This window comes from Phyllostomus hastatus, unplaced genomic scaffold (genome assembly GCF_019186645.2).
Source record: "Phyllostomus hastatus isolate PE091 unplaced genomic scaffold, TTU_PhHast_1.1 phas_contig_468, whole genome shotgun sequence".
Lineage (NCBI taxonomy): Eukaryota > Metazoa > Chordata > Mammalia > Chiroptera > Phyllostomidae > Phyllostomus > Phyllostomus hastatus.
This window is the reverse complement of record NW_025333884.1, coordinates 3,387,835-3,412,874: the sequence shown is the minus strand read 5'-3', so window position 1 is coordinate 3,412,874 and position 25,040 is coordinate 3,387,835. Positions and strand designations below refer to the sequence as shown.

At 51.7% G+C, this 25,040-nt stretch overlaps 1 protein-coding gene across 2 annotated transcripts; it reads right to left on the bottom strand.

The window, feature by feature from the left end:
• Positions 1-945: 945 nt before the first annotated feature.
• On the bottom strand, positions 946-23,443 carry HIF3A (hypoxia inducible factor 3 subunit alpha). Of its 2 annotated transcripts, XM_045845286.1 has the most exons (14): positions 23,126-23,443; positions 21,770-21,915; positions 20,030-20,114; positions 19,609-19,721; positions 18,937-19,145; positions 17,458-17,564; positions 17,113-17,260; positions 14,062-14,180; positions 12,826-13,016; positions 11,776-11,880; positions 7,796-8,064; positions 6,507-6,624; positions 4,156-4,237; positions 946-1,372 (listed from the first exon to the last, which is right to left on the bottom strand). In XM_045845286.1, exons 1-14 carry the CDS (start codon positions 23,400-23,402, stop codon positions 1,275-1,277), a joined length of 2,067 nt encoding a protein of 688 aa, XP_045701242.1. In that variant the 5' UTR covers positions 23,403-23,443; the 3' UTR covers positions 946-1,274. The 2 variants fall into 2 exon arrangements, with proteins under 2 accessions (XP_045701242.1, XP_045701243.1); XM_045845287.1 differs by lacking the exon at positions 21,770-21,915 and having other exon boundaries at positions 23,126-23,281.
• Positions 23,444-25,040: the final 1,597 nt, after the last annotated feature.

Genomic DNA, 25,040 nt, shown 5'->3' with positions numbered 1-25,040 from the left:
ATTAAGAAGTTGGATTTGGAGCCAACTGTATTACAGATTGGGAAGACTAGAGCCAATAAATAAGAAGTGTGGGGTTATGAGGTCCAGAATCAGATAAAATAATCAGTTGCAAGACCTGGAACCAGCAAGAGTCGGAGAGTGTGGCATCTAGAACAAAGGAGTTTGTAGGGAGAGGTCTAGAACCAGGGAACCAGAGAGTGAGTTCTAGAACCAGAGAATTCTGATGGTCAGGGGCTCTAGAACCAGAGAGAGTTGGAGGTTGTGAGGCCTAGAACCAGAAAATTTTGGAGACCATGAAGTGGGAAAATGCAGTTGGAGGCTGTGAGGTCCAGAATGGGGAAAGAGCCAAAGGTGGTGAGATCTGGAATCAGAGGTGTTTGGAGGCTGCCAGGTCTACACTAGAGCATGTGGGAGGTGTGTGCAGCCTAGAAACAAAAAGGCAGGGAGTTGTGCAGTCCAGAACCAGGAAGGTCTGAGTTTGTGCAGTCTAGAACCAGAGACAGCCCGAAATTGTATGGTCTAGAACTGGAGAAGATTGGAGGTTGTATCATCTGGAAGCAGAGGAAGTTGAAGGCCACGCCTGAAATAGGAAATTCATGAACAAATTCTGTACCCAGGGAAGGCTGGGCACAGCAGAAACCCAGAATGGAGGGGAAAGGCAGGTAAGCAGAGCTGGGTGGCAGTTTGGGAGGCCAAGGGATCCATCAGAAGTCACTGGGTAGGGGGAGTTCTGGGCCAGAGGCTCCCCTCCCCACTGACACCTGAGTCAGGGGGTGAAGGTTGAAGTCCCACATTCTTACGGACTCTGGGCAATTCATCGCTATTAAAAACATCACAAGAGCAAAATTAATAAAGGTACTAAAAGACAGGTGGGAAGAAACATGATTACGGTTATCAATATGCCCCAGAGCCTAGAAACACAGGTCTGAACCCCAACCTCCCCCACCCCTAATTACCCAAGTTAAAGCCAAGAGGGTTGGAGAAAGGGATGAGGTAAGCAGTATCAAGAACCCCAAGGGAAGTCCTGAGAGAAGGAGGAGGAGGGGGCCAGCAACCCCCTCTAGAGGTCACTGAGCTGAGACCACCACAAAGAACCCCCAGATGGGGGAGGGGCAGAAGGGTGAGGACTGAGTAGGCCCCAGGTGGACAGGGGCTGCTGAGAGGAGAGGGGGATCCCCTCTCCCGGCTCCCCCATCCTGTGCATTGGCTGCCAGCTTAGAGTGTGGTTGAGGTCCTTCCTGGGAAGGAAACGAGAGATGGGAGGAGGGCCAGGCTCAGTCCGCCTGAGCCAAGCTTGTTGCTGGCTGGAAATGGCTCTTGGGTTGGGTGGTGTCTTCATCCGGGTAGAGACCGAGCAGTGAAGGGCCCAGGCCTGTGGGAGAAGAGAGAAGGTAAACCAGTGAGGAATTATCACCCCAATCCATTTGCCCTTCTTGATGATCAAAAGTGGGTGACAAGGCAGACACACATGGATTCAAACCCCAGTGAAATCTTGGACAAGATCTGCTCTCTGAACCTCAGGCATCCAGAATGTTTAGAACGGTAAGTGAGAAGCTTGGAGCCAGGCTCTGCCCAAGTTTGAATCCAGGCTCTGCTATTTACTTGCTGTGTGACCTGAGGCAGGTGACTTTACCTCTCTGAGCCTTGGTTACCACATCTATAAAATGGGCTAATAATAGTGCCTCTCTCCCACGAGGAGTAAATGCGTGAATGAATCCACGTCAAGTGCTTTGAACAATTACTAGTACTGTTGCTACCTGGAAAACAGAGATACTTATATCTACCTAATTTATTGAGCACCTACTGTGTGCCAGCACGGGGGACACAGCAGTGAACAGGGAGGATGGAACGCCATGACCTCATGGGGCTGGCATTCAGTTAGGGGAGTCAGTGATGTCACATACATACATTTAGCACAAGGCTTGGCAGAGTGAGTGTTAGATAAACGTTAGCTCTTCATTTACAGATATATACTGAGGATCTGCTCTGTGCCCAGCCACTGGCCGGCACCCCCTGTCCCCCACAGCAGAGTGCAGCAGTGACCAAGACAGGCCTGCCCCTGCCCTCAAAAGGCTCACACCCCCAGGGAGACAGCAGTCAATAATCAAATAACTATGCAGACATCTCTGTAAATATGGTGTGTGATGAGTGTTAGGAGCCCTGAGCTTAAGAAGTCAGGGAGGGCTTCATGGAAGAAGTCATATTTGAGCAGAGATCTAAAGAATGCAGTCGTTAGACAAAGAATATATGGGAAAGCATTTCATGTACATGGATCAGCATATGCAAAAGGCCTGAGGCAGCCTCCTCAAGCAAGATGATTTCAAAGTCATTGCAATGCCCTCCAGGGGCCCTATGTACTATGCCCTACAGTGCTCTCCTCTCCTCTGTCTGCTCTTGCCACACTGGCCTTGTTTTTCCCCAAGAGAGACAGACGCCTTTCCCCCACCCCAGGACCTTTGTATTTGCTGTTCCCTCTCCCTGGAATGCTCTTCCACCCAGAATTGCCATGGTTCACTCCCTCCCTCCTTCCGGTCTTTGCTCAGATGCCACCTTCCCAATGAGACTGCCATGCCTGCTAGTACTTACAACTGAAATCGAGCCACCCCAGAATTCCCTTTCCCCCTGAGGCAGTATTTCCTCCAGGAGCACCTTTCATCTCTCACACACTTTACTGTCTGTTTGTTCTCGACTGTCTCCCTCACTAGGATGTCAGCCCTGCAAGGGCAGGGCTTTCTGTGTGTTTGGTCACAGTTTTGTCTCCAGTTCCTAGGACGGTGTCTGGCATTTCCTGTGTGTTCTATATAGACTTGTTACATGGATCACGGACAGAATGAATCAAAAGGCAGTGACTGTGGCTGAAACGGAAGATGTGAAGCAGGGTGCGGTCTGAGATGACACAGCACTCAGGCCCCAGAGGCTTGAGTCCAAGGTGAGGAGCTTGATATCTCTGGGAAGGGCACGGGGAGCCACGGAAGGATTTGGAGCAGAGGCAGGCCAGGATTGTGCTTTGAAAAGGCCCCTCCGGCTGATGCCTGGAGGTCCCAAGTGGAGGTATGGCTGTTGACACTCGTGCTGGAAGATGATGATAATGGTAACACAGACGAGAGAGCGGTTTGCCTTGCCCTCTGCGGAGGAGCTGTGCAAGCAGCATGGCACCCAGGCAGGTCTTTTTCCTTTCCTTATTTTTCCCTTTCTTCCTTTTTTTCTCCCCTTCTTTTATTCTTTTTTTTTTTTTAAGATTTTATTTGTTTATTTTTAGGGAGAGGGGAAAGGACAGAGAAAGAGAGGGAGAGAAACATATGATGTGTGAGAGACACATCGATCACGTGTGAGTGATACATGGATTGGTTGCCTCTCCCACGCCCCCCACTGGGGACCAGGCCTGCAACCCAGGCGTGTGTCCTAGACTGGGAATGGAACCAGCGACCTTTTGGTTCACAGGCCAGCTCTCAATCCATGGACCGACACCAGCCAGGGCCCCTCCCCGCCCCCCCGCCCTTCCTTCCATATTTAGGGGTGAAGTGTCTTTTAAAAAATTATTTATGTATCTATTTTTAGAGAGAGGGGAAGGGAGGGAGAAAGAGAAGGAGAGAAACATTGATCAGTTGCCGCTCTCACACACCCCCAACTGGGCACTGAACCCACAACCTAGGCATGTGCCCTGACTGGGAATTGAACGAGTGACCCTTTGCTCTGTGGGACGGCTCCCAGACAGCTGAGCCACACTGGTCAGGGCAGGCCGGCACTTCCTGATCATTTATTACAAAGCAGGCCTTGTGCTGAGCTCTTCCTATGCAACATCTTCTCGGGTCCTCAAACATCTCCTTAAGGTAAGAACAATCACAATAGACCCTAATTGATGGGGTGGGGTGGGGTGGGGGAAACCGAGGTGGAATTCAGCCGCAAAGCTTAATCAGACACAGGCTTCAGGAGACCTAGGCCTGGGGCTGGGCCCAGCTTCCATGCCTCCCTCAGGGCCTCTCTTTCCCCCCACAGGGCCCTGAAGGAGGGAGGGACTGCACATTTCCACCAAGGTCACATCCAGGCACTGACAGCCCCCCACCCTTTAGGATTGCCCCACCCCTGTGTCGGCTGGCCTTCAGGCACCTCCCAGGGGAGGGGCCAGGGCCTCTGCATACCCAGGTTGCTACTCACTCAGGGGCTCATTCAGTTGCAGGGGGTGGCTGCGGGGATCCTGCTGGCTCACTGGGGCTGGTCCTCCTGTCAGAAGGAGACTCTGCAGGGCAGAGACAAAGCCATCACCACCATCATCATCATCAGGATCCGTATGGGAGGAGGCAGGATGGCAAAGTGGTTGAGGGCACTGTGGGGGTTCAGTGGCTGCTGTGGGACTTTGGGTCAGTCACCGTCCCAGACATCCTCCACGTGTCCCTCCCGAGCCTCGTCCTCCCCTTCTGCTGTGCCCCAGCAGGCCCTGTGTGCGGACCCCATCCATGGGCACCCTTGCTCTGAGTGTCCCTGTTGGGTTCATGTAACGGCAGATGCCAGCCGGTGGGAGGAGGAGGAGGAGGGTGTCTGACCTTCCAGCTGCTGGATCATCATGGGGTGGCCGTGTCCCTCCACAGAAGGTTTCAGCTCTTACAAGGCAGACTGTCCTTTCTGCAAGGTCTGGTGACCACCCCTGTCCTGTGCCTTCAGGCTAGGGATGGTGCCAGCTCCCCTCACTGTGGGCTCTTGGCTGCTGCACCAGCCCGTGTTGATTCTGCCCATACCTTTGCCAACAGTCCTGTTATTAAATCCTCCTCAACACCCCATTTAAGCCCTGGCTGCTGTGGCTCAGTGGATTGAGCACTGGCCTGTGAACCAAAGGGGTCACCGGTTTGATTCGCGGTTAGGGCACATGCCCGAGTTGTGGGCTGGGTCCCTGGTGGGGGGGGGGGGCGCAAGAGGCAACCACACATTGATGTTTCTCTCCCTCTCTTTTTCTCTCCCTTCCCCTCTGTCTAAAAATAAATAAAATCTTTTAAAAAAACACCCCATTTCAGTGTGCTGTGTCCTGCCTAGACTCCCAATGGGTGTGGCTGCCTAAACTCTCATGTGTGAATGTGGATGATGATGACAATAACAATAATAATAATTACTATTCAAGAATGGTCATGGAGGGTGAATAATTTAACCATGTGAGGATTAGTGCAGTCAGCACTTGGTACATGGTAGGCACTCAAAAAATATATGCTATTGATATTATCAGTCACACCCCTCATGTTCGCACAGCCCTGTTGGGTAAGGAGCCAGGGAGCTGTTCCATGGGCAACAGGGAACCACGGAAGGTCCCAGGGGGAGGCCTTGTGGAAGTCGCTCAGTCTAGACTGGCTTTAGAAAGGTTGTTCTGGTTGCTGCTGGACAGACCTGGCAGCCAAGGCCAGACTGGAGGCGGGGAGGCTGCGGGGGATGGATGCTGCTAGACTCTGGTTTGTTTTCATGCCCCCACGTATCTACAGTCTGCTGAGGGTCAGGGAAGGGCCTGAGTTCAAGTGCTCCTCAAGGCAGTCCTGTGAGATGTGGAAACCGATGTTTCCAAATGAGGAAACTAAGGCTCCGAGTGGTGACATCACCTGCCTAAGGTCTCAGTGACTAGGTGGCTGACCTGGGACTTGAACCCAAGTCAAACTGACTCCAATGTCTGTTAATGCCACACTCATCATCCAAGGCCAAGGCCTGTTCTTGGTTTGGAGTGGGGCTCACGGGAGCAGAGAAGTTTCCTACAGATACCAACCCTTGGCACTTCCTTCCCTTGCTAAATTTTCTTTTTAGCACTTCTTACCAGCTTACATAAATATGCAATGCCCTTTGATACCCATTACCTGAGCTAGAATATCAAGGTCCTAGCTTCAATATGACCTCACCTGTAAGTGGAATCTAATGAACAAAATAAACTAACGAGAAATATAGAACTAGAGACATGGAAACATGGAACAGACTGCATGTCGGAGGGGAGGAAGGAAGGAGGGAGGAATGGGAGAAGGGGAAGGGACGAGTCAAAGAACACATACGGCCCTGGCTGCTGTGGCACAGTGGGTTGAGTGCCGGCCTGCGAGCCAAAGGGTCGCTAGTTCGATTCCCACTCAGGGCATATGCCTGGGTTGCAGACCAGGTCTCCAGTAAGGGGTGCGTGAGAGGTGACCACTCATTGATGTTTCTATCCCTCTCTTTCTCCCTCCTTTCCCTTCTCTATAGATAAATACATAAAATCTTTTTAAAATAAAGAACATGTGTGAGTGACCCATGGGCATGGACAACGGAGAGGGGATTGGCTACAGGAAAGAGGGTGGGCTGGGTGGAAGGAGAAAAAATGGAACAACTGTAACAGAATAAACAATACGATAAAGTAGAGAAAAAAATGCTTCTAGCTTCAGCTGGATTACTGACCTTGCATTTGACCATCAGCCAGCCCCTGTCCCCTCTGGTCCTCCCATCCACAGACCAGTAAGCCTAAGCCTGCTGAGTTCTGAGGGCCAGAGAACCCCACAAAACTCTGCACGTACCAGGCTGAGAGGAGGCAGTAGGAGGTTTTCAGGTTCTCGGCTGGGGGACCGTTTGGGGGGTCTCACTCCCAGCAGTTCCACCCCCTCGGCCTCATCCCCTGAGCTCTGGGCCAGGGTCCTAGAGGAAAACAGACAACAGCCTCAGAACATAGCGAACATGGGTGGGGTGGGCACCAGTGTGAGCAGATGAGGAACATCCATTCACTCCCCCAAGCACATTGATCTACTCAGCCACCCACCAGTTCATCCACTCACCAGTTCATCTTCCCACTCATCTACCTGATGCTCCATCACCCGCCCACCCATACAACCTCCATCCGTCCATCCTTTCATCCGCTCAAGCTTCTATCCATCCACTCACTCACCCACTTGCCGTCCACCCATCATCGACACATCCTGCCACCTACTGTAGTCACGAATTTCCTCCTTCCCTCATTTAACAAGTCTTTATTAGGCACCCACTGTATACCATGTGTCAATCTGGCAGCTTTGGAGAATCCTGAGATGTACGCATAAAAGCCTGGTAAGGACAGTAAAGAGGCTGCTCTGGAGACTAAATGGGCACATGCCCACAAGTTGGAGAGCAGACCCTGAAGTATTAGGAATCTAACACCTTAGGAAGAGGAACATGGACCCTCTGAAATTATATGCAAAATGTGTGTCTCTAGGTGTGTGTAAACTTTCTTAGGAAAGAGTTTAGCTTTCAACAGATTCTCAAAGGTATTAGGAAACTTAGTTCTAGACAGCTTCTCTGACATTGTGGCAATGTCCTCGCAACTATGACACATGGTCGTGAGGCCGGATATCAACACATTCCAAAGGAGAGGGCTCTGGCTGGCTGCAGGATCTGGGTATACATTGAGAACAGTGAAGGGCACACCAAAAGGCAAAGACAAAAACCACAGAGGTTGAGCCCTGGCTGCTGTGGCTCAGTGGACTGGGTGCCTCTCTGGGAACCAAAGGGTTGCTCTTTTGATTCCCAGTCAGGGCGCATGCCTGGGTTGTGGGCTAGGTTCCCGGTAGGGGGTGCATGGGACCCCCTGGTAGGGAGAAGCAACCACATATTGATGTTTCTCTCCCCCTCTTTCTCCCTCCCTTCCCCTCTCTCTAAAAAATAAAATAAAAAGAACATGTTCTTTTAAAAAAACATAGAGGTTGGAACAGACATGCCATGTGCAGGAGACACCGAGGGCCTGGCTGGGGCTGAAGGAGGCGGCAGGAGCAAGACAGGCGGCCAGGGACCCTCTCTATACTCCCTTTACATCCATCCCCCCTGTACTGTGGCTCACCTCTTCCGAGCCCCAGCCACGGATGGGGCCGAGGGCTCCCCTCTGGAAGGGCTGGAGAAGCTCAGCCGGGGGTCACTCCCCCAGCGGGGCAGCAGGGCAGGCTCAGGAGGTGGGGGCGACAGGCCGTGGAAGCTCCGTGCTCGGGGCCGGGGGGCAGTCCCCGGAGGTCTGTGGTAGGCCCTGGGCAGGTGCTCGCTGGAGTTGAGCTGGAAGTCGTCATCCATGGAGATGTAGGGGGCCAGCATCTCCAAATCCAGGGCATCGACATCCTGTGGAGGGCAGGAAGGAGTTAAGAGCACGAGCCTCAGCCTCAGGTGGGGCCTGTGCTAGTGTCCCAGCCCCACTGCTTCCTAATTTGGAGCTTCAGTTTTCTCATCTGTCAACTGGTTACTCTGTGGTAACCAGTCACCAGCGTGGCCCCCAAGGATCCTCTCCTCTTGGTACTCACACCCTAGTGCAGTCCCCGACTGCAGTGACTGGGGCTGCTCTGGCAATGATAGGATATTGATGAGATGACAGTGGATAACGTCCATCAACACTAGGTTAATAAAGATGTCATGGCTATTGTTTTTGTTGCTCTCTCTCTCTCTCTCTCTCTCTCAGATCACTTGCTCAGGGGAATGCCATGTTGTGAGCAGCGCTGTGGAGAGGCCCACAGGGCAAGAAATGGACCTCTTGCCAACAGCCAAGTGAGTGACCTTGGAAGTGAGTCCTCCAGTCCCAGTCAAGCCTTCAGATGACTGCAACCCTGGATCATGGCTTGACAGCAACCTCATGAGAGACCCTGAGCCAAAGCCACCCAGCTCCGTGGCTCCCAGACCCATGACTTTCAGAAATTATGTGAGGTAATACATGACTGCTATTTTAACCTTCTCAGTTTTTTAAAAGATTTTATTTATTTATTTTTAGAGAGAGGGGAAGGGAAGGAGAAAGAGGGAAATGTCAACGTGTGGTTGCCTCTCACGCGCCCCCTACTGGGGATGTGGCCCACAACCCAGGCATGTGCCCTGACTGGGAACTGAACTGGCAACCCTTTGGTTCGCAGGCTGGTGCTCAATGCACTGAGCCACACCAACCAGGGCGGAAAGGGGATTTTTGATGTATGGTGGCTGAAAGTTTAGCCACACTGCTATCTGCAGTTGTGGGAAAGCAAAAAATGTAACTAGTGAACTAGGTGATCTAGCTAAGGAGAGTTCCATCTTTGTTGTGGAAGGGGCTGCTTGATTTCATCTTGTTACTTGGAGTAACAGTCAAGAGGAGAGAGAAGCTAAGGGAAGAAGCTAAGGAAATGAAGGAACTGGGACTTGAAAGTCTGGAGAATTCTCAACCTCGCTGTGCACTGAAAAATTAGCTTTACCCCAAAAGAGGTTCAGCTCTTGTCCTGGCTCTTGGGAGGTAACATCTAAACCACTGGAATTTCCTGAATGATGGGGTGTTTTTGCCGTTCATTGTGGGCCCCTTGGACTATGCCTGATAGTTTATGCCAACAAGATGACTCAGAATGAGGGCTGCCTATGCTGGAAAGATCAACCCTGTGATTAGAGGGTTGGGGCTTTGGGCCACGTGACACCAGCCTGACCTCCGAGGAAAGCGTGCGTCTGAGGCAAGGATGGGATGCTGATCAAATCAAACTGCATGGGCAACACCTCAATCAATGATGACTACGTCATGAAACCTTAGTAAAAACTTTGGACTCCAAAGCTTGAGTAAGCTTCCTGGAGTGGCAATATTCTATGGAAAAGTTGCCACACATCAATGTCAGGAGGGTGACACCTCCCTGGGGACATGGAAGCTTTGCACTGGGGACCCTCCCAGTCCCAGATTCCACCCTACGCATCTTGTCCTTTGGCTATAATACAAATGTAGTCATAAGTATTGTACTTTCCTAAGTTCTGTGACTAGATCTAGAAAAATACTGAGCTTGAGGGAGTCTGTGGTCATCTCTAAATTTTTATCCAGCTATTGTGAAGTGAGGGTGTCCCTGAGGGCCCTTGAACTTGGGCAGATTTGGCAGTCTGGAGGACTCTGTCTTTCTTTCTGGCTTTCGTTGACTCTGGGAACTCCCCAGATGGCAAATGCTGCTAAAATTAAGAAATAAATGGTTTCTGAGCCAAGAAGGGCACTCTCAGAAAAGCATGGTCTAAAGGTGGAGCCAGGGTGTGACTGTGAAATTCCTTGTGAAGACCTCAGAAAGATCAAAGTTGGTGCCTAACCCTATCCTTCCATTGGACAAAAGACTCTAGAGTTCTGGGATGTGGCTCATAGATCTTCTCAAGCAATAGGGCCTCTATTCAACTTCAGGCCACTCAGCCATCTCAGCAGAAGCATGAGGCAGGAAAGGATATAGCTCAGTGAGATTTGTGGCATGACTTCTTTTTAATGGTGTGAACGCCAAAGAGATTCACATAAGACCCACAAAAATTTTTAAGAAAATTACATGAGTAGAAACATTGTTAGTTTGGACTGTAAGGGACAGAGATAATACAAAATGAGAAGAGACTTTTGGACCACCAAAGTTCTATAAGGTAGCGGTTATGAAAACCACTCATCTGGGAATACATGTTACATTTTATGTAAAAGGAAGGATGACTGAGAGTGAGGAGCCCAGAGACCAGAGCACAGAGCCAAGAACCATGAAGAAAAACTACTGGGAGGTAGTAGAAATGGGTTCTGATCAAGGAACTTTCAGTATTTGCCCAACTGGATTTCAAAACTGCTATGGACCAGTGACAGCTGTGTGTTTTCCTTCCACTGTTTTTGAACAGGCATACACACAGCAGTTGTTCTATGCCTCTCCCACCACTATGTTGGGTATGTGGGGGCAGATAATTTGTTCTTCAGCTCACAGGCCATCAGATTGAGACGGACTGTACTGGAGGAACTTCACTGCACTCAGATCTGATTTAGGTGAGGAGAGTCTGGAATTCAAGCTGATACTGTAAGAGGAAGAGACTTTATAATGGAGCCCCAATGATCCTTGTATTTTGGTATTCACCCCTGTATGTGATTGCCTTTCACACTGTGCTAGGGTTGGTTTGTATGACCAATACAATACAGTGGAAGTGTCGGTATGTGACTTTGAAGATTAGGTTATAAAAGACAGCATCTTGCCCTGGCTGGTGTGGCTCAGTGGACTGAGTGCTGGCCTGCCAACCAAAGGGTTGCCAGTTTGATTCCCAGTTAGGGCACATGCCTCGGTTGTGGTCCAGGTCTCCCCAGTAAGGGATGCTCAAAAGGCAACCACACATTGATGATTCTCTCCCTCTTTTTCGTTCCCTTCTCCTCTCTCTAAAAACAAATAAATAAAATCTTAAACAAAAGAAAGACAGCATCTTCTGTCTTGGACCCACTCCATCTCTTGGATACATCTGCCCTGTTGTGAGGACTCATAGGCAGCCTACATAGAGGCCCATGTGGTGAGGAACTGAGGCCTCCAGCCAGAGCCAGTGAGGGACTGAGTCCTGCCAACAACCAGGTGCGTAAGTTTGGAAGTGAATCCTCTGTAGCCCCAGATGACTGTAGCCTTGACTGAGAGCTTGACTTCAGCCTCATGAGAAACTCGGAGCAAAAACCATCCAGCTAGGCTGCTCCCAAATTCCTGATTCTCAGAAACTGTGTGACATAACAAATGAGAGTTGTTTTAAAGTGCTGAGTTTTGGGGGAATTTGTTATGCAACAACAAGTAATTAATACAACATGCCACGGTCATTTATCTATCCACTCAACCGATGACCCAGACATTATCCATCTATCTATCACCCATCCAATGAACCGATGGTCTGTCTACCCAACTACCCATCCAAACATTGCCCCCATCCATCCATCTACCCAAACATCTGTCTAAACATCACCCATCTGTCTATCCACCATCACCTGCCTACTGAACAAAACATTCCACCCATCTACCCTTCCACTCGCCCTTTTAACCATCACCCCTTTCTCGAAAGGCCACGTATGCCAGCCCTCACCCCAGCCCTTACCTGAGCTATATCCAGATCTGTCTCAATCATCTCAAGGCCTTTCCCTGAGGCCAAGACTTTGTGTGCATTCTCCACGTCCCCAAGTAGCTCATCTGGGAGATCAGCCTGTGAGGAGACAGGGTAAGGAAACCTTGAGCCTGGTAGATGCCAACAGGAAGACAGTCTAGACATTGGAGCTCAGGGGTCCAAGTGCAGGGCAAAGGTCAAACAGCTGGACACCAAGGGTGTCAAATAGCAAATGCAAATGTAGTTCTAAATGCAGCTGTTTGAAGAGTGCCTGGATGGAGATCCATACGATAAACATCAAAGGTCTGAGAAATCAGAGCCCGAGGCCAAGACATTCAACACCCTCTGGGGTTAAAGGTCCTGGAGTCTGTGTGGGGGGGGGGAACCATGCTGAGTTCAGCTGTCCCAGGGGTAGAGGGTAAGGTCAAAGGTCACAGCCTAGTTCTCTGGTGGAGAGGAGATGGAGGGGGCATGGGAAAGTCAGTCCAGATAATATGGACCCCTGAGTCATAGGTCGGACTATCTGGACTCTTATGTAAAAATAGTAACTGCTATGGTCTATTGAACACCTACAAAGTGTCAGGCTCCTCCTAAGGTCTTCCCATGAATAATCTCCTTGAACCTTTACAACAACCAATGAGGCAGCTATTTGCTATTATCCTGACTTTGCAGGCGAAAAAACGGAGGCCTGACTTGTCCAGGGCAACGCAGTGGTAAGCGGCAGGTTCAGGATGCGGATGTAGGTTTGTGTAATTTAAGACAGTAGACGTTCTTGACTCATTGAGGTCGAAGTTCAGGGAGCCTGGGTGCTCTCGGTCACAAGCCAGAAGGGGCTCACCCAAGCCAATCCCAAACATCCCGGGTTTTGGTCCAGATAATGGTCAAACAGTCCGGAATCTGGATCTTAAAGGAACCCCAGGCCTCATCTCATCCCTACCTTCCCGCTACACAAACGGAGAAACTGAGGCCCAGAGAACAGCAATGTTTAAGCCAAAGGACAAAGCAGCCTGGATCCTGAGGGCTCAAGTGTGAGCCACTGCTTACCGGAAGGGGGCTCTGGGGGCGCTGAGTGACTCGGGGTGCGCTGGGGGCGGCAGCTACTGAAGTCCCATCTAGGATAGGTGCCAGGAGGCGACGGAGGTCAGGGCTACAGAAACGGCGGGGATCTGCGGCCAGGGTGGCCTCACTCAGGGCAGGGGGGTGTAGGAAGGCCAGGATCCGGGCACCAGAGGCGTCTGCAGGACACAGTGAGATGAGGGAGATTCCAGGATGGTCACCCAGGGCTGAGGGGCGGAGCCCTTCACGCCAACCCCAGGGAGCATTGTTGACAACTTCAACAACCAATCAGGGTGGACACTATTCATAGCACTGGGGAGCTACGTCTTGAAGAACCCCTGCTGGGCCAGGTGCTATCTCCTTGTTGTCAGATTATGGCACGTCTCAGGAGAGTTCTGTGGGAGGGGACAACATGGGGCAGGGGCACCCAGTAGGCTTGAGACAGTAGCAATTGCCCAGCAGTGGGGAAATGTTTTAATACTGAAAATCAACATGGCTGGACCATGGCACACGACTGACCGGATTCCCCGGTGGCACAGAAGAGCATTCGACCATTCAGCTGAGGGGGGCTTGAATGTTAGGAGAAAAGCCTGGCCCAAGGCCCTCAAGGAGATTCTAGAGTCCCTGCAGGTCCAGACGTGGCCCGAGCCCGTTCCCAGCCAAGAAAGGAAAGGGGACTACCGACTCCACACCACACCCAGGAGCAGGGACTGCCAGCAAACAGCTTGGAGAAGGTGAGGCCTTGAAGAACCAACAGGGAGGGAAGCTAATCCAGGATTGGGGGGACGCCAGGGGTGGGCCAGGGAGGAAGAGGTAGTAAGGAACCAGACTGGGGAGGGTCAAGGTTACTGGAAGCCAAAGAGCAATGAGGGGGGCAGAAGGGAACAAACTGAAGGGTGGGGGCAATGGGGAGCCACAGCAGGGTTCGAAGCAGAGAGCAAACAAGACTGAGGCAATCGTCTCAGGGACACAGGCGAAGAGGGAGGAGAGAAGGAAGAGAGGAGAGCATTCTGGGCAGAGGAAACTGCAGGTGCAAAGGCCCTGAGGCATGAGAGAGTCTGAGACGTTCCAAGAGCTCCAAGGAAGCTGGTGTGGCCCAGAGTGGGTCAATAAAGGAAAGAGGCAGGAGGTGGGTCACACAGGGCCAGCCACATTAGGGCACTTGGGCTTTCTCCTAAGCATCCTGGGGACACGACCCCTCCCGGCCCCAGCCCTGCCCCATACCAAGGCTGTCCCCAGGATTACGGGTGTCCTTCTGAGAGTGGGTGGCCCGCTGAACAGGTCTGCGAGAGTGTCGCTCCGTTTGCTCCAGGGACAGCACCACTCCAGTCTCTTCCACCCGGCTGGGGTACAGGGCAGAAAGGGGAGCAGGAGTCAGGGGGGTCCTCGGCCCCACCCAGGGAGCCCCCTCGGACGGTGTCCTGTGATGGGGGGCAATCCCATCTGGGGGCAGGAGGGCACCGTGCTGAAAATAATTTGTCCCATTTACTTGTGTCTTTTACGAATTTAATGTTTCTTGAATGCTTTTTTAATTATAATAGCATTTAAAAGAAAGTTAAGTGTGTCTTCCCAAGCTCCTTTTGTGGAAGGAAAGGCAGAAAACAAGAGTTGGCATTCAGCACAGCTTGGGCAGAGGGCGGAGGCTGAGGGGGGTGGGGGACTGGGAGGCAGAGAGAGGGGAGAGTAAAGGTATAAAAACTAAATACCCCTTTTAGTTATTTACTTATAAACATCCATGAAAATGTATTAATGAAGAATATATATTTAACATTCCTATGTTACCAAATATGAAGAATCCATAGGGTTATATTTTAATGCATAAGATTTATTTCTGAAGATTCTATTCATAGACATTTGAGGGAATGGATTTATAAATACATCCCTCTTCTGTGTCCCCCGCGCCTCCCCTCCCCACAGTTTCTAGCTGCAGTGACAATCCAAATGTTTGCTGAACAAACTGCCTTTTGGAGAATGGGTCTGGGGTTGAGGACCAGGCCCTCATTTGCATCTCATTTGCATGGCGTTCTCCAGGACAGAACGTGGGTGGTCCTACTGCCAACTCATGGAGAAGCAATGATCCTTTCCCACCCTCCCTAAAACCCCTTCTGGGCTGGAAACACCATAATTTAGGCTGGACCAAAGCTACCTCATCCCCTTTGAAAAACATCTGCATACACAGTATACACGCTTACACACTTGGTACACACGGGCACAAACGTCAACACTCACACACGCCCATGGATACATATGGGCAGTTAAGTGTGCATGCTCCATATACTCGGTCTGGCACAGGGAGTTCACTCATTTGTTCATTCCACAAGCATTTCCCAGACAATTGGTATGGCTTAGCAGCTAAGAGCAAGGGCTCTGCATCCCATGCAGCCTGGGTTCAAATCCCAGCTCTGCCACTTATGAGCTGTGTGACTTTGAGCCTGTGGCTGAACCACTCTGGGCCTCATTTTCCTCCTCTGTAAAGAAGGAATAATAATAGTAGCTCCACCCCAGGTTGCTACGAGGCTTAAGTGAGTTAGTATATGTACAAGGGGATGAAGGTAGACTAAGAAGGACAAGCACCTGAACACACACCAATATAGCCACTCAGCCGCAGACTGTACAATATGCACACAGCACTAATAATGATTAGTATCATATGCTCCTCAGTTCATGGTTACTAAGTAAACAAACTATCATTCCTCACCCATTTTCTGCCAGTAAAATGGCAAGCTCCAGGCTCGCTCTTTGCTTAGAGTGCAGAGAAATGAAATCCTAGGGCCTGGCCATAAAAAGGCCAATCTTTATAACAAAAGCAGTTTCCAAAAGAGGTGGGGCAGGCCCCTGTCTCTCACTGTCTATAAGTTATTCAAAGACTCTGCATTGGAAAGGTGTGGAAGTGAGAACATTCAAAAGGCCATCGGTCTGTTTTCTTTTGCAACAGAAAGACACGTGTGAACACTCCTGCTTCTGTTTTCTAATAGAATCTCTCCTTGATTAAAAAGACCTGGGAAGACTCCTGACCCTTTAGAACAGGGGTGTCAAACTAATTTTCACTGGGGGGCCACATTAGCCTCGCAGTTGCCTTCAAAGGGCCGAATGTAATTTCAACTCCTTAACGGTTAAGGAGTAGTTACATTTATACAGTCTTGAAATTATTTCAGCCCTTTGAAGGCAACTGTGAGGCTGATGTGGCCCCTGGTGAAAATTAGTCAGACACCCCTGCTTTAGAAATTGGTGCCATGTCCTAGAAGGTAATCTTCAAAGAAAAGCTGTAATTCTTTCTGTTTTGTGTGATCATTTGTTGTCTTCATCGCCATGTCGTTATGGTGCAAAACTTCTAAGACACGCAGTGGGGTGGGGGGTTTGGTGTACCGTTACACTTCCATGAGAATGGCTAAAATTAAGACCCAACAAGACAAAAAGAGACGACGCAGAATGCTGTCAAGGATGCAAGTGGAGCTTCACACATTGCTGATGGGAATGGGCCGGGGTACAGCCACTCCGGGAAAACAGTTGGGCAGTTTCTTATGAAGTTAAATATACACTGCCCATATGACCCATTCATTCCACTCCTAGGTGTTTACAGAAGAGAAATGAAAACATATGGTTTCACAAAGTCCTGTGTGAGAATGTTTACAGGAGCTTTTTTGGTAATCACCCAAAATAGGAAACAGCCCGAAAGTCCTCCGACTGGTGAATGGATAAACAAACTGGAGTCTGTTCAGCTTCGAACCACAGAATACTACTCAGCGTTAAAAAGGAGCTAGGGACATAGACCACAACATAAATTTAAAGACATCACACTGAGCCAAAGCAGACTCACAAGGCTGGTACACATTGCAGAATCCCACGTACACGGCATCATGGTCAAGGCCAACTTCTAGAGTCAGAGAGCAGGTCGGTGGTTGCCAGGGACTGGGGGTGGGGAGGGATTCAGTATGAGAGGATTTTGGGGGGCATTTTGGGGGTGATGGAACTATTTTATAGCTTTATTGTGGCAATGGCTGCACAATTCCATGCATTTGTCAAAACTCATAGAACCCTGTACCAAAAAGGGTGAGTTTTTCTCAATGCAAATTACACCTCAATATTTTTAAAAGGCAGAACAACTCCCCATGAATCTGCTAGATTTCTTATTTTAACTTGAATATAGTCCTTCTAATTTAAATGAACAGAAACTCATATGCACACACAGATTCACGTGCTCACACATACACGCACCTGTCCACGCACAGACAGACTAGACCCAGGCACACAGTCACCCCACCCCCTCCCGCTTACCTGATTAGGAAGTGGACGCAGATGATACTCTCAGACTGGGGGCCCCGGCCCCCTGACACCACTGTGGCCTGGGTCTGGGTCCACAGGTAGCCACCACTCCGTGCCAGGAAGCGATACCGCCCCGTTACTGCCTGTCCCTTGCTCAGCACTGAGGAGGGGGACGGGAGGGCTCAGGGCCACAGAAGGGGCAAATGGAGAGAGAAGGCTCTTGGGGCAAGGGGCTGGGTATGAAGGGGCCAGGGAAGATCGGGTTCCTTGGGGATCGGGGAGCAGGGAGCTAGCTGGAATTGGCTAGGGTCACGCAGGGGAGGCTCAGGCCCAGGGAAACAGAACTGGAACACATACGGGTGTGGATGCTCTGGCCCACTGCATCCGAGTCCAGTGCATGGATGTACTCGTAAGCAGAACAGCCAATCAGATCATCGGGGCTGTAGCCAGCGACTTCAGCGATCCTGGGGGTGAGTACAGTGGTGCCTGTCAGTTCAACTGGCTGAGGTAGAGGGAGGGTGGAGGGAAGGGGCATGCGGATCCAGGGACCAAGCCGGCAAGACAGGTAGACAGGGCTGTGACAGAGAGACAGGGAGACAGTAAGAAATAGAGAGAGAGAAGTGCAGTAGGCTGAACAATGACCCCCAAAGAGGTCCGGTGCTAATTCCCAAACCTGTAGATATATGAGCTCACATGGCAAAAGGAACTTTGCGGGTGTGATTAACTTAAGGGTCTTGAGATGGGGAGGTTCCTAAATTTTCTGTGTGAACCCAATGTAGTCACAGGGGCTCTTATCAGAGGGAGGAAGGAGATCAGAGTGCGAGTAGGAGGTGTGATGGAGAGGAGAGGGGGAGATGTGTAGGAGAGGAGGAAGATGGTGGAGTGATGTGCTTTGAAGGTGGAGAAAGGGGCCACGAGCCAAGGATGTCTGCAGGACATCTTCAGAAGCTGGAAGAGGCAAGGGGACAGATGCTTCCTTGGAGCCTCCAGTGGGAACACAGCCCTTGACTTTCCTTGGTTTCAGACTTCCCGCCCCCAGAACTCCGAGGGAAAGAATCTATGTTGTTTGGAGACACTGCGTTTGTGGGGGTGTTACAGTAACCACAGGAGAGGAATACAAGTGGAGAGAGAGGGTGGGAACGGGATGAGCGAAGAAAAGAAAGGGAAAAGGGACAGTGTAAAAGGAAAAGGGGAAGGGAAGAGAAAGGAAAAAAGAAAAGCACAAAAAGAAAGATCAGACAGAATGAAGAGAAATAAAAAGTAATAATGACGAGAATGATTTCAAAAATATACACATCTGCAGTGCATTGTACCAGGCAACCTACTGAGTGTTCGGAACAAGTGCTCACAGTAGGTCCTGTTACGACTCCGTAGGGCAGACGAGGAAAGTGCGGCCCAGAGAGGTGGAATCATTTGGCCAACAACACACAGCCAGGATTTAAACCCAAGCTGTCTGAACCCAGAGTCGCCATTCCTAAGTACCACTCTAGCGCCAGGGAGAGAAGGAGGATGCAGAAAAATGAAGGGAGGAAGGAAGGAAATGAAGAGCAGAGGGAAGAGACGGAGAGAAAAAAGAGAGAAAAGAGAGAGAAAGTGAGAATAACGACAGTTTGTTGAGTGCCTCCTGTCTGTTGGGCCCGGTACTGTTTTGCATGAATTGACTCGTTTTAGGAAAGCAGTAGGACAGGAAGGGAGAAACAAAGAAAGACGACAAGATAGAGAGGCAGAGAGAACCAAAGATAAAAAGACCCACAGAACATTCAGCGAACTTGGAGAGACAGAAAGAGGAGGAGCTGCGTGGAGGGCGGGCGCGTGCGCAGCTGGGCTACTGCGCACCTCTCGTCGCAGTAGGTGAACTTCATGTCCAGGCTGTGGCGGCTGAGGAAGGCGCCCCGGCCCAGTGGGGGCTCCAGGCTGCCCGGGTGGGGGATGGCTTCACAGATGAGCACCAGGCACTGCAGGGGGGGCTCTAAGTTGGGGCTCCTGGCTGGGGAAGTCTGTGCGGGGGGCTTGTAGACTCTCATGTGTCCAGAGCAGTGTAGCACCTGGTGAAAGAGGGGCGCGGCGTGACTCGCAGGGGCCTGCGGAAACCGCGGGGCTGGGAGGTATGCCTCTGCGGGCCCCACAGGTGAAGAAGAGATCCCTGAAGACTGCGTGGGCGCAGCTCAGAGAGCCCTGAGGTCCCCCAGTCCGGCACCTCCACAGAGACCCGACCTAAGGAGGCTCTGAAGATCTCCAGATTTTAAGACTCAGGGAGGTCTGAGGACACCAGGTATAAACCCCACGGAGACTCCAGGCCCAGGAGGCTCAGACCCCCAGGCCCACAGAAATCCGGACTAAGAAGGGATTCAAGGACACCCAGCCGCCCAACTCCACAGACACCCAGCCTCCTAGATACCTGAAGGACCCACAGATGCCGACCTGAGAGAGCCCCACAGGAGACCCCTGGACTCCCGCCCCCACCCCCCACCCCCCCACAAGCCTTCCTCCAGGCCTGGCCCCGCCCACCTTCCAGGTAGCTGCCTTGAGGTTGAGGGTGCGCCCGCGGTTGGTGAGGGTGCTCTTCATGCGCAATGAGAAGCAGCGCTCTGTGGGGGCCTCCGGCTTCTTTTTGGACAGGCCTAGGGAGGGCCATGGCAGGGCGGGGGAGAAGCAGGTTACGGAGGCGGCTTTGGACAGGGTCCAGTTCCCTCCAGCATCCTGGGTACTAGAGTCTGTCCAGTCTCAGGCCCAAAATTGAGACCTGGACCCAGAGTGGGTCTCCCAGAGGGTAGGGAATGCTCCTTTAGACCCACCCTCCCCAGGCAGAGCCACATCCTCCTCTTCTTTTTTTTTTTTTTCAGTCCAAAAATGGAAGAGGAGAGATGCTGAGGGCAGGGCAAAGACGCAGTTTCTGTCATTTGGGGACAGAGGCCTCCAGGGAACTCACTCTGCTGGGGGATCAGGGCATCCTGAAGCTCCTCCTGGTCACAGGGATGGATGAAATCAAAGATGCTGTGTCCAATGAGCTCAAGCTGTCAGGGAGGGAAGGAGGGGGCTGTCTTGGAGGGAATGCAGTTTACCCAGGGCTCTGGCCCGTCTCCTCCTTCCCCGCTTCAGCACCCTGCCCTAATTCAGGAGCCTGGGTTATGTCACCCATCACCTTATTCATTCACGCATGCATGCATTCACTCATTCATTCTTTCACTCATCATTCATTCACTCATTCATTCCTTTCTCCAGCATACTGCTTACCAAGCCCTCGTGTAGATGGAGTGGACACAGCAGTGACCACAGAGACAAAGTCCCTGCCTCCCCAACCTTCTCCCCCAGAGTGAGGGAAGGTAGCCCATAAACAAAAGAAAACAAAGCACATGTTTATCAAAACAATATAATAAGAAATATGAAGAAAACTGAAGCAGGGTAAGGCAGTGAAATGAAGAGGTGCTATTTCAGAGGCAGTAGTCAGGGACAGTTTCGCTGAGGAGGTGACCTTCAAACAAACTGCTGAACAAAGCCAGCGAGGTGGCCTTGTGGCTCTCTGGAGTAGACTGTTCTAGGAAACAGAACCGCAAGTGCAAAGGCCTGGAGGTGAGACCCCATTCAAATCCCACCTGTTTGGCAAGCCACAGACCCAAGCCTTTTTCTCAATTCAGGCAGTGAGCCTGGTGCTGGCAGGAGGGGGCGCAGGTGGAAGGGGACCCACAAAGCGCACAGTCCCAGGGTAAGAGCTCCCTCCTCTGACACCACCTCTTGTTGCTGGGTTCAAATCCGGACCCTGCCACTTTCTAGTTTTGGGGCTGTGGGCCATTCACCTCTCCCAGCTCAGGAGCTCAAGCTGAAGGACAAACTGGTGCCCGGAGTGAGGACACGAGGCAGGGAAAAGGAACAGATGTAACTTGGAGCCCATTTAGGAGAAATGATGGTACCTCTGTCACGGGGTTTGCTAGAAGGATTAGCTGAAATCAGTTCTACTCCCTGAGTGTCTCTTGTGTGCCTTCCACCCCCTGTTGACAGCCCCCTACTCCTACTCTTCTTCTCCTCTCCGAGGTCCTGCATCCACCTCCTAAGGATCTCCCCATGCAGCCCCTAGAGGAATCTCTCTGAAATGTAAATCCGATTCTACCTCTCCAACACCACCTCTCCTCTGCTTAAAATCCCTCCATGGCTCCCCAGTGCCCTGAAGATAAACTTTCTGACTTGACCCTACTTCTCTAGCCCCTGCTGGCCTCTCTTGCTTTTTTTTCTCTTTCACCTTCTCCCATTGTACTTTGAACTTAAGCAGGATAAATGTCTTTATTTTCCCCAAACACTCTGTTTTATCCCACCTCTGTGTCTTGGCATACTCTGTTCCCTCAGTTATCTATATTCCGAGCCTTTGCTGGTCTCGTTTATTCTCCACACCTTTTGACAGGCCAGGTCCTTTGGGCTTCAGCTTGGATGTCTTCTCCTGGAAACCCTCGATGCCTCCCAGATTGGGTCCGGCATCCTATCTACCCTCCCGCAGCTCGCACAGTCCCCTCGGCTGCCCCACCCAAGCCCTGAGCATTCTGAACCTTCCTGTCTGGTGACACGTCTGCCTCCCTCTGCACTGGGGACCCTGTAAAGGCAGGGTTAGGGCGGTCCTGGTCACTCCTGTATCCCAGCATCACCCGCCCACACAAGGCACAAAGCAGGCGGCTCGTCTCACCTGACTGAGGCCCAGGTGTTTGCTGACGTTCTCCGACAGGTAAGCCATGTCTCCCTCGGCGGTGAGCACCATGACGAAGCCCTCCAGGGCCTTCAGGTAGCAGGCATCCAGCTGTTCGCCCCCTGTTCCCACCTGGTTCCACTCCCCTGGTGTCCGACCAGGGTGGGTGGGGCATCTTTAGTCAGCCGTGGGCCCCACTGGCTGGGTCCCCTCTGCCTTCCCTCACTCAGGGGAAATTACAGGCACCTCCCGGAGGACAGAATTCGAAGGCAGCAGGTGTCTCCCAAGGGCCTAGAACTCTTAGGAGGACAGAGTTCTAAGGGGACGAGATTCTCAGTGGTGAAAATTCTAAGGGGCTGGGGCTTAGGGGGAGTCAGAACTCCAAGGGAGCCAGGCCTCCCAGGGGTTCTGAATTCTTGGGGCAGGACCTTCCAGATGGGCAGAATTCTAAAGAAGCGGAGACTCCCAGGTGACAGAATTCTAAGCAGGCAGAGCCTCCCAGACAAGTAAAATTCTTTGGGGCAGAAGTTTGACAAAGACTGAAAGAGGATGGCTCTACTTTCCATGTAATACAGTCTTTTCAAGGGTCCTGGGATTCCAAGGTGAGAGAGAGAGAGAGGGAGAGAGAGAGGGAGAGAGGGAAAGCCTCCTGCAGAGTGGAATTCTAACTGGGTGGGAATTCAAAGGTATTGCTACTTACTGGGACAAGAAATAGAACTAGGGCCCTGGCTGGTGTAGCTCAGTGGATTGAGCGTGGGCTATGAACCAAAGTGTCACAGGTTCGATTCCCAGTCAGGGCAAATGCCTGGGTTGCAGGCTAGGTCCCCTGTGGGGGCCACATGAGAGGCAACCACACACTGATGTTTCTCTCTCTCTCTCCCTCCCTTCCCCTCTCTAAAAATAAATAAATAAAATCTTTAAAAAAGAAATAGAACTAGGGAGCTGGGGAAAGAAAGGGGGACTTTCTAAGTAATTAAAAATTGGGCAGAGAAGCCTCCCAGGGATATTTATTATAAGGGGTCCAGACCTCGTCGAGGTCTCCCAGAGGACCAAATCCTAAGAATTAAGAATTGAGGTGCTTTAGGGAGTTAGCGGACCTCCAAAGGGGGGTGGGCTTCCCTGGAGTGCATTCCAAGGGGCGGGGTCTCAAAAGTGATAGACGTCTAGAGGGGCGGGCTCTGACTGCTCAGAATTCCAGCAGGGCTTGGCCTCCCCAGGGAAGTGGATTCCAGAGGGATTGGGGCTCCACAGGGAAGGCGTCGGGGGCAGGGCCTAGTCGGGATTCGAATTCCCAGAGGAGGGGCCTCCCTGCGGTATGACCTCGCCAAGGTGGGGATTCCCAGGAGCGGGGCTCACCCGCGGCGCAGAGGCGGTGCATACGCAGGTAGCTGATGGTGAGGCGCATGATGGAGGCTTTGTCCAGGTGGGCGCTGACCCCGCGCGCGAAGGGCAGCGTGTGCGCCAGCTGATAGAGCACCTCCGTCTCCTGGCTGCGACGGCTTCTAGCCGCATCTCGGGATTTCTCCTTGCGGAGTTCCGTGCTTGACCTGCGGACATGGGCAGCGTTCACTGGCGGCCCTTTGGGAAGGCAAAGAGGTGGACGGAACGAGGACGCGCGACGCTGTTGCCACATGGAACCGGTGTCGCGGTGTGGCCCGGGCGAGTTCCCTGAGCACTCTGGGCCCTGGAAGGTTTATACTCGGGAGTTGCTCCTAGCCTCTGGGTTTTATCTGTCTTTGAGCCAGCCCATGCTGCCCTCCTGTGCCTCGCAGGGCTGTTCTGTCCCCTCCCTGACTTATCTGCCGTTTATTTCCCGGCTTGGGACGCCTGGGGGACAGGGAGGCCTCTTGCTGGGAGGGGGCTGGCTGAGCTGGCCCGGAGCTGGCCGGGAGCCAGGGAAGGGAAGGAGCATGAAGAAGATGCCTGCGGCCTCCCGGGCCCCCTGCCCTGCAGCCTCCCAGAACCCCCTCTCCTGACCTTCCCCCTCCTCAGCGGAGCTGAGTCCTCAGAATCCTGGAGCATAGATCTCAAAGTCCAAGGACCCACCAATGGGGGCCCCACCAGGGTGACACAGCAAACTGACCCCCCAGGGTTCTGTCAGGCCAATAGCTAAACACTCACCCCTGCCCTTTAATCCACTCCAATGCCTGCATTCTGTGAGTGGGGTTGGGGGTAGAAGGATGAGTATCTTTTTGTCAGAAATATATGTCAGCCCTGGCTGGTGTGGCTCAGTGGATTGAGCATGGGCCTGTGAACCAGAGGGTTGCTGGTTCAATTCTCAGCCAGGGCGCATGCCTGGATTGTGGGCCAGGTCCCCAGTGGGGACCACATGAGAGACAACTACACATTGATGTTTCTCTCCCTCTCTCCCTCCCTTCCCCTCTCTCTAAAAATAAATAAATACAACCTTAAAAATTTAAAAAATAAAAAAAGAAATACATGTTATCTATTCAGCTTTTCCCATTCTGTCAGTTCCTGTGCCGTGTGTGTGACACCTGAACACATTTCGAGCTCAGGCAACCCTAGAAGGGAGGTAATTACCCCCATTGAACGGGCGAGTAAACCGAGGCACAGAACGGAGCAGCATTTGGCTATGGAGAGTGAAGCCAGGGTTGAGCACTTCTATTTCCTCTGTCTCCCTGGCTCTGGGCTTATATCCAGGCTTTGGTGCTTCTCCCTGTTTCTACTGCTGTCTTCAAAGTCCAATTCCAGGTCCAAACTAAACAGAAGTTTAACTAACAGTGAATCTGATCTCTATAGTTTTTTAGAGCAATTTATAGAGTATATTACATGTAGCATATATAATCTTATCTGTATTTATAATATTGGTAAAACCATTAATGATACACCGCTGTAATTTGCTAAGCATTTCTGCGTGTCACTGGCAGAGCTGGGATTTGAACTCACTCAGGCAGTGAGGTTCCAAAGCCTTCCTACTTCTGATTCCTGCCTTGTGACCCACCCCAAGGAAGCAGGACTCTTAAGAGGGGAGGCTGTCCCTTGCTAGAAACCATAGGCCACTTCTAGGGGTAGCATCAACCTCACTCCCAAACAGCCCCACCCACAGATGTGATGGGGAGTAGGGAGGAGACTGTCCTGTCTGGCTGCAGAGGGAAAAGACTCCTCAGGCTGGGTGGGGGGGTGGAGGGAGCCAGCGATCGCCCCCCATCCCTTCCCTTCTGGCCGGTGGGGGGTGGAGGGGCCTCCAGGCCTGCTCTGCCCAGAGGACATTCCGTCCTGTCCTGTTCTGGTTCTGTTCCAGCCCTGTTTG

Coding starts and splice junctions, on each gene's coding strand:
- HIF3A (XM_045845286.1), bottom strand. CDS start 23,402: ATGTGGCAACAGCGTCGCGCGTCCTCGTTCCGTCCACCTCTTTGCCTT. Junction 20,115..21,769: donor AACACCTGGGCCTCAGTCAG/GTGAGACGAGCC, acceptor CCTCCCTGACAG/CTTGAGCTCATTGGACACAG. Junction 17,261..17,457: donor GGGCCAGAGCATCCACACCC/GTATGTGTTCCA, acceptor CCCCCTCCTCAG/TGCTGAGCAAGGGACAGGCA.